We start from the raw sequence: 13081 nt of genomic DNA, 5'->3' as shown, positions 1-13081 counted from the left end.
CCACATCACACCATAAAATGCGAAATAACATTTGTACAAGATATAGACAAATGTGACTGTGAATGTGGGAGACAGTAATTGACAGACTGGGTATAACTCAAAAATGGTAAATCATATCATCATATTCTATGGGTCAAATGGGAGTTCATAATAAGAGGATTATGAATATGAAGATAGTTTAGTTCCATAAGAGTTACATAATAAGAATATATGTATCGTATTTAGTTGATAAATCGATCCCAACAGTTACCACCATTTATTATTCTCGCCTGGATGTAACAGGGTTTTTCCCTCAAGCTAGAAAAGAATACCCAGAATAAGGTAGAAAAGAATTTTCTCCTTACCATAGTCTTCATAAAACTACACTCCTTAAATACGGTGTTCACAAAAAGTCTTTTCTAATGCTACAGGGAGTCTTGAAAACTACATTCCTGATTATAAGTTTCTATCTAAATACCTGAGAGTACGTCTGTTAACGATGAGTGACGCAGTTAGGTGCTCTCCTCAATGTATGTCCTTTAACTTCCAGCGCTTCTTCTTGATTTCTTCCTCCGCTGGGGTCTGGTTTGTTCTCTCCCACATTAGGTTGTTGTTGATAGTGTTTAGCCAACGGATGTGAAGTATTTTGTATAGACAACTGTTAATAAACACTTGTATGTTTTGGATGATGACTTCCGTAGTTGTCCAAGTTTCCAATCCATACAGTAGAAATGTCCTGACATTTGTATTGAAAATTCTGACCTTGGTGTTGGTTGACAGTTGTTTTGAGTTCTAGATGTTATTCAACCGTATATATGCTGCTCTTGCTTTGCATCAGATCCACCGTGTTCATCAACGATGTTGCCTATTGTCGGTATGAAATTCACAATAATTATATTGTCATGAATTAAACAAATTTCCCTTATTTCTACATTTTAGGTTTACCATTTTGGTTACTTGTATGTGTTGCACCAGTTCGTAATGAATGTGAAGAAGTAGTACTATTTCTATTGGCCTTCAGAGATATCACAGCGTTGAAAACACCATTTGATGATGAAGATACTGTTAAAGGTAAAATGTCATGATTTCTGTTTGTTTGCTTGTTTTTAGAAAAATAAAGCTGGAATCACCAATTATTTACTTTTATGTACTGAAATGTGTAATAGATGTAACTGTATACATGACTCGTGTTTTACTTTAAAAAACCTTCTTATGGAGTTCGATTTCCCCTCTTTCACATTAACGGAGCTGAAACTTGGAGGACGACTACAACAATCATCAAGACGGTACAAATATTTATAAATAGTTGTCTACCAAAGATTCTCAACATCCATTGGCTAGATACCATCAGCAACAGCCCACTGTGAGAGAGAACAAACCAGCTTCCAGTTGAAGAGGAAACTAGGCAAAGACGATGGAAGTGGATAAGACATACATTATGGAAATAATCAAACTACATCACTAGGCAATCTCTAACTTGGAATCGTGAATGGAAACGGAAGAGAGGAAGCCCAAAGAACACATTACATCTGGAAAAAGAAGTAGATATGAAAAGGATGAATAACAACTGGAAAGAACTGGAAAGATCATCTCAAGAGTTCAACTTACTTACTTACGCCTGTCAGCCCTAATGGAGCATAGGCTGCCAACCAGAATTCTCTAACCCACTCTGTCCTGGGTCTTTTTTTCTAGTTCCATCCAATTTGTGTTCATTTTTCTCATGTCTGTCTCCATTTCTCGACGTAATGCGTTCTTTGATCCTCCTCTTTTCCTTTGACTCTGAGGATTGTAAGTGAGGGCTTGCCTTGTGACGCAGTTCGGTACTTTCCTCAGTGTGTGTCCTACTCACTCCCAGCGCTTCTTCCCGATCTCTTCCTCCGCTGGGATCTTGCTTCCAGTTAGAGAAACGATTTGTTCAAACTTAAGAAATATGATTGAGTAGTTATTTCACAGTATTTAGACGCCGAGTTAATATGAGACATTAAAGAGGAAGAATGTATTAGTAAAATCTCAGCCTAGATTGTCAGATGAAACGTTTGATTTACTTCAACTTCATTTGTTAAACTTAAGATTTAGGAGAATATGTAGAACATATGTGAAACATAAAGTCATTCATCATAGCCTATGATCACTTCATGAATTTCAAATGGGATGATTACATCTTACAACATAACTCATAGCATAGATTGATTTACTTCCTTTAAGATGTGGAAACATGCTTGTAATATATATTTTGATCTATCAAAAGTCTGTCCTTTTTTTAGAAAAGTACCCTATCCTTTACCTCAATGTGATTCATTTGGTAAATTCGCAATATACCTAAGCAATCCTATTTCCCTCAAAATAATGAATTACTGTACCTTGTCAGTACATTCCCTCTACACATTTCATCTAAATTAATAAGCATTTGTAATGTATTGTCTTAAATCACAAGCATTATGATCAAAGATGGATAGTCAGTCAGAAGGAATAATAGGAATTGAAGAGGGAAGTTGAATATGAATACAGTGGTCTTGAGTGCTGTTAGAGGTATGAGAGCGGTTATTAGTTCCCGGTTGCCCACACCGTGAAAAAGTTCTTCTACAGGGATCTGAAAAGCAAATTGAGTTAGGGGTGGTCTTAGTGACCTTAGAGCATGCCTGCAGTGCCCAAGGGAAAACTGCTTGATGTCAATCAAACACGACATTCCTGTGAGTAATTTCCGTGTTAGTTCCATACTTGTTCAGACATTACCACCACAGACAGATATCCGTGGGATAAGGTGAGGTGTGCATTTTCAGAGTTGACGTTTTCTAATCCTATCTTTCCTTTGCGGGAGGGCAGCATTGCTGTTATGCTAGTTGTGTGAAGGAAACACCCTACTCCCATCACACCTCGGATGTCTTACCGCTCTTCAACCGACCTGTCTGGCACGGTAGGATCTTAAGGAACGTTTGTTCCAACTGGTATAGCTAGATTGTTTCATTGCGACATGTAAAACCGACCACCATGTCAAGGTATCAACAACGGTCGGGAATAAACGATGGATAGTGACTAACAGCGAAACCCAGTACGCGTGTTTCGTCTTATTTGCGGCTCGTCAGCTGGATTTACTAACATGTGCCGATGTAAAATTATTATTCTGATTTTTGTTAATCCTCATCAAATTACGCACTGAGTTCAACTACGGCGATTTCATATTGTTTAACACTCATTATTACAGTATGATTATGTTCAGATCTAATTTTCTTTGTGAGGTTTTTATCACGTAATATCATAATGAGAAATATCACCATATCAAACCAGGTAGTAATTAAATTTAATTAGTGATAGACTAATATTATCTACCATTTAATATAATCATTATTTCATGCATTCAAGTAGAAAATCAAACAAATACAATTGCATAGAAACTAACTAGTTACCCAATTGACTGATCACAGGTTGGTGATTATTTTCATGTGTGTCAGGTCTTCCTGAATGCAAATCGAATCCTATCAATCAAGTTGCAATGTGGCCAACAATCTAGGTGATTCGACATTGAATGCATTATGTTGAGATATGATGATGGTTGGAGGTAGTCAACAGGAAACTTTAGACCTAGGTTTCGTGCCACTTGGCACTCGTCAGCAAGGTTTAACTGTAATCTTAAGGGGACTGATGCTCCTTGACGGATTCCATCCCATGTCACCCAGCTTCACAGCCAGAAAAGTTATCACTGGGCTATCCGTGCCGCGAATGACCTTCTGTAAGACTGAGGTGTATTCGCAATTGATTGATCACTTGGTGGCCCGAGTAGCTCAGTGGTAACGTCTCTGATTGTGAAGATGGGTAAAACGGGATCGATCTGTCAAGGAACATCAGCCCCCTCAAGATCACAGGTACACCTTGCTGATGAGTGCCAAATAGCACGAAACTTAAATCCAGGGTTTCCTGCTGACTACCTTCAACTAGCTACCATTTGGTCACTATTCAAACATAAAGTTTTCATGAGTATTAACTAAACTTAATGTTGCATATCGACTAATCACTGGTTAGCAACAAAAATATCATGCTTATTCTAGCAGTGATTGAGTTCTATCGGTCAGCTTTTAGTGTTGTCAACGGTTTAAGTGACGCAAGATAGCGTGTTCATATTAGTTCTGCAGCTATTTGGAAGACTCTTCCGGTCCCTCACATTGTACGAGCGTTCCATGTACCTAAATTAATGGTTGCTCTGATTGTCAGAAGGGGCACCAACCTCGTGACATCTGAAGGAACTCGGCTTTCATCATGGAGCATCATAACTCTTCTAAATGAAGATCTTCTAACTCCCAGGGCACAATTTAAATGATTTGAATTATTTTTTCTGGTTATGGTTTTTTAGCGAGTTATTTTTTTTGCATGATGAAGGTCACTAACCCTGTGCTCAACCCTCCTCCTTTATTCGAGCTTGTAACCAGCATTAGTCCCAGAGGGGCTTCAGGCGGAGTTATTGTAATGATATAACTGATGGGGTCCATAAATCGAGAACAAGAAGTGATGGTCATAGATTATTTAAAAAAAACTGTATTAGGAAATTTCGACATCTGAGGGAAAGTACGGAATACAATGCACAGAAAGGAATCAGTTGGAAGATTCGAACCTCACAGATGACCTAGATCTCTTATCCCATACACACGAACAAATACAAATGAAGACAAATAATGTAGCAGCAGCCTCTGTATCAGTAGGCTTCAACATACATAAAGGAAAAAGCAACATCTTCAAGTACAACATGGTGAACATTAATTCACTCACACTTGATGGAGAAACTCAGGAATAGATGGAATATTTCACACACATGCGTAGCATTACCATCAATGAACGATGAGATGTAAAGGTAAGGAGTGGCAAATTAAGAACAACATCCCTACAATTGAACAACATATGGAACTCAAAACAACAGTCTGTCAACCAATATAAAAGTCACAATATTCAATATGAACGTCAACACAGTTCTACTGTATGGAGCTGAACTTCGAGAACTACTACATCTATCGTCAAATAGATACAAGTATTTATAAACAGTTGCCTACGTAAGATACTGAATGTCCAATGTTGGCCGGATATCATCAGCAACAGCTTACTGTGTGAGAGAACAAACCAAATTGCAAATGAAGAGGAAATTAAGAAAAGACATTGGAAGTGGATAGGATACATATTACGGAAATCATCAAACTGCATTATTAGGCAATCGGTAACTCGGGATCCTGAAGGGAAACAAAAAAAGAGAGAGACCAAAGTGTACACTGTCGAGAATTGGAAGCAGATATGAAAAGGATGAACAGCAACTGGAAATAACTAGAAAGAATTGTCCAGGACAGAATTAAATGAAGAATGATAATGAGTGGCCTATATTCCTCCATGATGTTAGGTAACAGGCATAAGTTAGTAAGTATTAAGAAATGTAAACTTCATGAATTTCTTATAAATGGTAACACACATATGCACACACACACACACCTCTAAGTGTGAACTTAGGTATATTCTCCTATCGGGTCTTATACTAGAACCTTATAGCCAGCCAGCCATCCAGTACTCCTTAATTTCTTTAATAAATATCTCATCACAATTCATTCCTATTCAAATGAAACAATCTCATAGCAACATTAAGGAATAAATCGTGTGAAAAATAGAAAAAAACAACAATTTTTTTTTCTCCCGACCTACACTATTTCAGTTTATGGAATGACAAACAGAAAAAAACATTCAATTAATAAAAGTAACTAGAAATTTCATTTCAATATCATCCCGCCCCCCTCCACCCGTCGCCGCCTCTTCTCTTAATTTTACTGAAACAAAAACAAACCATAATGATCTAGTTTAAACTTGATGAAAATGAACTTTAAAAGGTAAATCAACTGAGAATTGTCAAGGAAAATGGGTGTGTGTGTGTGTGTATGTATATATAAACAAAATACAAGTTTTGTTATGACCTTTATGAAAAAAAGAAATTCCAGGAGAAGAAGAAGAAGAAGAGGAAAAAAAGGGACGAAATAATTGTAAATAATTAATAACTTGATATACAAATATCAGTATAACTGATAATTAATACATCCGGTTGAATGACAGCTCATGTATATTGAGAAAGCTCGTTTGGCTTTTGCCAACTTACGTCACCTACGACGAAGGTGAGATATCCGTCTGTCAATTAAGAAACGAGTATACTGTGCATTAGTTCATTCTGTTTTACTTTACGGATGCAAAGTGTGGTCATTAAGAGTTGAAGTTACTCGTAAGCTACTAGTATTTGATCACATATGTCTTAGAAATATTGCTCGCATCTACTAGGATCACCGGGTAAGTAATAGTGAGGTTAGGCGCAGGGTATTAGGGAATGATGGTAAATCAGTTGATGAGGTTGTAAATCTTCATCGATTGAGATGGTTGGGCCACGTGTTACGTATGCCTGAACACCGATTACCACGACGCGCAATGCTAACTGGTGTTGGGGATGGTTGTAAGAAAGTTAGGGATGGCCAAACCAAAACGTGGCATCAGTCCTTGAAGTCACTAACTTGTAGTCATGTTAGTAGATGCAGACTACCTGGTTGGTGTCCGCTGGACTATCGTAATCAATGGTTGGAGACTCTTGGTGACATGGTTCAGAATCGATCACAGCAGTGTAGGTGTATAGACTCTTTGTCTTCGCTTAAACTATGAGATTAATATTGCTTTATATCTTTCTTTCTACGAACTAATTCTTTCTTCCTTTATTATATCCTTATACACTATCTTTCTTTTATATATTACTATCATTGAATTAAGTACTTATATGAATTCAGTGTTCATGTTGTTGGGCTAATGAGGTATGACAACTTGAATCGATGCCATATATCTGTGCCTGATCCTACGTTGTAGCTGACTGACTGACATATATATGACAAATTAATAATTAAACTGATTTACTTAAGTTGGCTATTTAATTGCACCCTAAATATGCTTTTTTTTAAAGTCTAAAAATTCAGTACACTGTTATTTGTAAATTAGTTCGTGTGAATTGTTCGATAGTAATTCCAACACAAGAATGAAACATCTATTCATCCGGCATTTAACAGTTTCTTGCTTGATATTAGTCTAAATAGAAAATTTTCCAAAATACCCATTAAAACTGATGTAGGTAGTTGATCTCTAAAATCATATCATGTTCTGAGCGATAGTTAACCTATATTGAATAAATAATCTTTAATCAGAGAGGGATTGTGTGGATACATTATAGTGATTTAATAGTTGAATTCATAAGTCCCATGAAGCTATACCACCATGGAAATTCTGATGAAAGTACTTGACGGCCATTTCGTTCTAGTATAGGACTCCTCAGCAATGCGCATCCACGATCCCACTCGGCGAGATTCAAACCCATGAACTATCGGTCTCGGCACGAAAGCTTAACCTACAGATCACTAAACCGGAGATATTCAAACAAACAAATGAATAAAAACAAGCTGTTAGCTTAAAAGTAACCGTGAATAAGTGAGACTGATACGTTATTATAAAGCCTAGTTTATTACTTTTTTGGTGGAGTTTTGTTCTCTGAGCTGGATGGTTTGGTCGTGGAGCTTTCATCGTTCTTCTGAACGACATCATCAGCACAAACTTCAGATAGAAGTGAAGTGTTTGAATTTCTCCATATGTGTCTCAAAGCTTGTTCTGTGCACCTCGACGTTGATTGGTTCTTACTGACCTTAAATTTGTCGTTGTTTACTTCTTTGTTTTGGTTGTGTCTCCCATTGTTTTGATTTTTGTTCTTATGTTTGTGCATGATTTTTCTGATTGGTTGATAAATTGGATTGATTTCAATATGCTTGTTGATTGCTGATTGACCTGAGTGTCAGGCTTCTAAAAATTCTCTGGTGTTTTTGGAGTTTCCTCTGTCTAAGATTTCCACATTTTTCCAGTCGAATGAGTGTCCGCAGTTGTCCACGTGTATTGAGATAAATGAAGAGATATCATGGCGTTTGACTGCTAATTGATGTTCATGTAGGCGAAGGTGAAGGGGGCGTCCACTTTGTCCGATGTAGTGTTTTTCGTAGTTGGCACAATTTATCTTGTAGATGATGTTTGATTTGTTTTCCTTTGTTATTTCATCTTTTGGTTTGCATAGGATTGATTGTAGTGATTTTGTCGGTTTGTGTGCCACACCTATTCCGAAGGTTTTCAGCAGTCTCGTCGCGGTTTCTGATATTCCTTGTATATATGGTGGGGTGATCCTTTTGTTGATTTTTGTGCTTGACTTGAGTTCTAATGCTGCGTGCGGTTGGTATTTTTTGATGAAGTTGATGGGGTAGCCGTTCTTCTGAAATACATCTTTTAGGTATTTCTCTTCATTTCTTCGTGCTGCCAGTGTGCTGCAGTGTGTCCTCGCCCTCTTGAACAAATTGTGTACGCAGTTGATTTTGTGAGCTCTGGGGTTGTTGCTATTGTAGTTGAGAATTTGATAAATTGTGCCAACTGCGAAAAACACTACATCGGACAAAGTGGACGCCCCCTTCACCTTCGCCTACATGAACATCAATTAGCAGTCAAACGCCATGATATCTCTTCATTTATCTCAATACACGTGGACAACTGCGGACACTCATTCGACTGGAAAAATGTGGAAATCTTAGACAGAGGAAACTCCAAAAACACCAGAGAATTTTTAGAAGCCTGACACTCAGGTCAATCAGCAATCAACAAGCATATTGAAATCAATCCAATTTATCAACCAATCAGAAAAATCATGCACAAACATAAGAACAAAAATCAAAACAATGGGAGACACAACCAAAACAAAGAAGTAAACAACGACAAATTTAAGGTCAGTAAGAACCAATCAACGTCGAGGTGCACAGAACAAGCTTTGAGACACATATGGAGAAATTCAAACACTTCACTTCTATCTGAAGTTTGTGCTGATGATGTCGTTCAGAAGAACGATGAAAGCTCCACGACCAAACCATCCAGCTCAGAGAACAAAACTCCACCAAAATCATCCACCTGAGCTACAAACCTTCTCCACCATCTCTAGTTTATTACTTCCTAGCAACTGTTATCCAAGAGAATCAATCAAGTAATTTTGTGTCTCAGTTTCAGCAAAGTCATTTCAAATACCCGTCAACTTTTAATCCACTCGTCTGTTTTTCAATGAATTAACGGGATCACTATTCGGTCTAGCAGTCAAGTGATCGATAAATTGTGATTAACAATTCAGTCACATCCCCAATAAAAAGTTCCAGACATCCATCTGAAACTTACATACTATCATTAGTGAATACTTGAAACCCGCAAAATTTTGGTGATAAGGCTTAGTGGAGTCTAATTCAGTGTGTATATAGTATTATTAATCAATTGAATCTAGTTAAGATACCATTGAGAAACAAGGATGAGTAGTGTACAGTGTATAACATTCTAATTTAATACAACTTTTCAGTTCCCCCTAACCTTTAACCAGTCAGTTAGCAACAACTTAGAACTGTGTACTTGAGTGGACAACCTTGACGAGCACTACTTGGGGTAATCGTTTCTGATGATATTTCATCATAATTTCTCACTCAGCCAATCGGTTCGATTAGAAAGCCAATATAAAGTTAATGTGTTTGTTTGGTTCTCCCTAACCTTTAATTTTACTATAAATGAGATTAATCCATTACGAGTACAAATCTAACAGTTCTCCTCAGCAGTACGCATACACGATCCCGTAAACATGACTCAAACCCAGGATACTCGGCTTTGCGCTAGAACGCTCAAATTCTACATCCCTGGTCTGGCATCTACCGGTGTTAATGTCTAACTTCAACCAATTGACGAAACTGCGCCACCGTCCACCATTGTCTTCAGTGAATTATTATCTCACAGCAAACACGGTTAAACTCCACTGGAAACAGCCTCTCACCAGAACTTCAGGAAATACAATGGTGTACGGTGGCGCAATATTGTGGATTGATTGAAATTATACATTAACACCGTTGGATGCAGACTCAGTGGTCTAAAGGTTAAGCGTTCGTGCGCGAGACCGATAGGTACTGAATTCGTATCCCGCGGGCGAGATCATGGATGCTCACTGCTATGGAGTCCCAAACTAGGACGATTTGGCCATCCAGTGCTTCCAGGTTTTCCATGATGGTCCAGCTTTGATGGACTCATGAATTCAACTAGTAAATTAAGAGAATGAATATACCGCTTCTGAGAGCATTTGTACATCTGTACAGCTCCAATGAATGATATAATCGATAACACTTTCCTTTGTAGAAATAACTTTTAATCATTCATAATTTTCAATCATTTTCAAATAAGTATTTTATTCTCAAAATCTTTTTTTTTCCTTATTTCACTTAGGTTTAAGTAAATTTGCTCGATTAGCACGTTCAGTTACACGAAATCGTTCAGTTCTGCAACAATTATCTACATCACAAACATCAGCACAAAATTCTGCATTAACTGTATATCGTAGTAATCGACTAACAGTATGTAGTGGTGGCGGTGGTGGTGGTGGTGGTGCTGATAGTACTAGTGGTGCAATTAATGATGATACAGAAGTATCAAATCAAATGGAACAATATAATTCACCAAGTTTATCAAATTTTCAAAATTTAAACACGAGTTCAAGTTCACGATTTCATGATTCATCAAAATCCGATCCAGAAAAAGCGGTAATGGTAAGTGAACAATAAATAATAATAACAATTATAAGCCTTATTCATTATTCGATCATTGGTACAATATAGAGTTGTCAACACGAAGTATTTCAATAAGTTTCTCATTTCTTATTTCTTGATCTATCCTGATGATAACATATTGAATGATCACAAGTTGGATATTAGCATTTCAGAAGTCGACATCTGAACAATGTACTTTTTTCCGCTGCATATTATCAGCAACCACGATGTCTCTGATAAGGCACTTTTGTAACGTGTACAGTGAATAGGTCGCAAACTTTTCATAAACGTACTTGAGTAGGTTGTACAGTTAATTGAAATAACGACTGTTACCACACGTCGTGGAGGAGCATAGGCCGCCCATCATCACTCTCCATCCAACCTTGTCCTGGGCAATCCTTTCCACATCTATCCAGTTGTTATTCATTCTTTTCGTATCTGCTTCTATTTCCTTACCAGTTGTTTCCAGTAGCTATTGATTCTCTTCATGTCTACTTCCGATTTTTGACGCACTGCGTTGTTCGACCACTCACTTTTTCGTTTCCCTTCACGATTCCAGACAGTAAATGCTTGCCTCATGATTTAGTTTGATGATCTCCGTAATGTATGTTCTATCTACATCTAACGTCTTTTCCTAATTTCCATTTCAACTAGAAATTGTTTTTTCTGTCACTTAGTAAGCTGTTGCTGATGATATCCGGCCAACAATGGACATTCAGTATCTTACGTAGACAACTGTTTATAAATACTTGTATCTATTTGACGATGGATGTAGTAGTTCCCAAAGTTTCAGTTCCGTACAGTAGAAATGACTGTGTTGACGTTCATATTGAATATTGTGACTTTTATATTGGTTGACAGACTGTTATTTTGAGTTCTATGTATTGTGCAACCATAGGAATGCTTTTCTTACTTTATCAATCTTCACTTTTATTTCTGCATCAGATCCTCCTTGTTCATCGATGATGCTGCTGACCAGGTACGTGAAAGATTTAAGCTCTTCTAGAGTTTCTCCATCAAGTTTGATTAATTTGATGTTCTTCATGGCGTATTTCAGGATCTTTCTTCCACTCTTGTATATGCTGAGGCCCAGTGATACAGAGACTGCTATCACGCTAGTTTTCTTCCTATGCATTTGTTCGTGTGTACGGGACAGGAGATCTAGGCCAACTAACTAAATAGTTCAATTGTTAAGCATTCCCTTAAAAACTTGAAGGTTACATGTTTGATCGCAGGAAGGATCTTGAATGCACACTATGTGCAGTCAAAAGGTTTAAGGCATCTGTTTTCTGCTCCATTGTTTTGATTTTTCAAAGTTTTAATCAGAATTTATGAGTTGAAGTGTTTGGAATTGAGACAATCAATGATGGAGTGTATTGCAAACTAGCTGAAGTAGGGAAATCTTAATTATTGGATCCTAATACATTAAGTTTAACATATCACACCCTTAAAGAAATGTATGTACCATAGTTTCCATCTGGTTAGATGTTTGAGGATATTTAGTAGGAAACCCTCCAACTATTTTTCGTTTTAGTTGATATCAATCATCGAGACGTATCTTAAATATTGTGAGAATTGTTGCTCTCTGTACGATTTGAACCAATGTCGCCCAGCTTTTAAGTCTGATATTTTACCATATATCTCCTGTAAGATTGCAATATTTACAACTGATTGATAACTGAGTACTGACCAATGTCATATCAATTAAAAGCTTTATTGATGATGTCTCAGAATGTAGAGCCAGATGAATCGGGTTAAAATCTCATAGGCACCAGAAGTAACATCAATATTCAACCCACACTTTCAGAACTTTTGTCAACCGGCAAAAAATAGGGCTTCTTGCTGATCACATCTCAATATTGTGTAAGCGATATTGAGTCACTTATACTAATGACCATAATGCAACTTGGTAGATATAAACCGTGTAGCAGTAAGGACAACTAGACAAATATTACGTTGTGATTACTTAGTTATCAATCAGTTGTCAATATCTCATTCAACTAACTGTTTTAATCTAGTATATATTCTACCAAATCCCACTTCGTTTTCTAAAACAGTCCTCTAGCTAATGTACGAATGTGATGAAAATTTAATTCATACAACAGTGGTATTCAGGACGCGCGTTTCTTTCTATTTGAGATTCGTCAGCCGAATGTACATGTATCTTAGAGTTGGTGTTCATTCTGGGACTTGAACCCAATACTATTCGCTTCATCAGCTACTGAGTCCTGATAGCTGCTTCGTTGTGCAATGTGGTGAAGGTTAAATTCACTTGGTATTGTTTACTTGATTCTACTAATTGATGTTTGGGACTGCGATTGATCAATCTGTTATTGGCGTATATGCATACTGTGCGTATTGCCTTGAACCTTGATTCGATTGTTCTTTTCAGCAACCCATTTTTTCCTCTATACACAGTAAAATAACTTTAAAGTACATATAATACCAGAAATATAATTTAGAAA

General features: G+C 37.2%; 1 protein-coding gene across 1 annotated transcript in view; it reads left to right on the top strand.

Moving 5' to 3' along the window:
* Nucleotides 1-13081, top strand: part of MS3_00004654 (uncharacterized protein) — a 105633-nt gene that overhangs the window by 66076 nt on the left and 26476 nt on the right. Inside the window, exons 3-4 of the mRNA XM_035731112.2 lie at nt 919-1050; nt 10297-10616. Coding sequence (XP_035588535.2) covers nt 919-1050; nt 10297-10616 — 452 coding nt within the window. The remainder of the gene's footprint in view (nt 1-918; nt 1051-10296; nt 10617-13081) is intronic.

This window comes from Schistosoma haematobium, chromosome ZW, assembly GCF_000699445.3.
Source record: "Schistosoma haematobium chromosome ZW, whole genome shotgun sequence".
In the NCBI taxonomy this organism is placed as follows: domain Eukaryota; kingdom Metazoa; phylum Platyhelminthes; class Trematoda; order Strigeidida; family Schistosomatidae; genus Schistosoma; species Schistosoma haematobium.
This window is presented reverse-complemented; position numbering and strand designations above follow the sequence as displayed.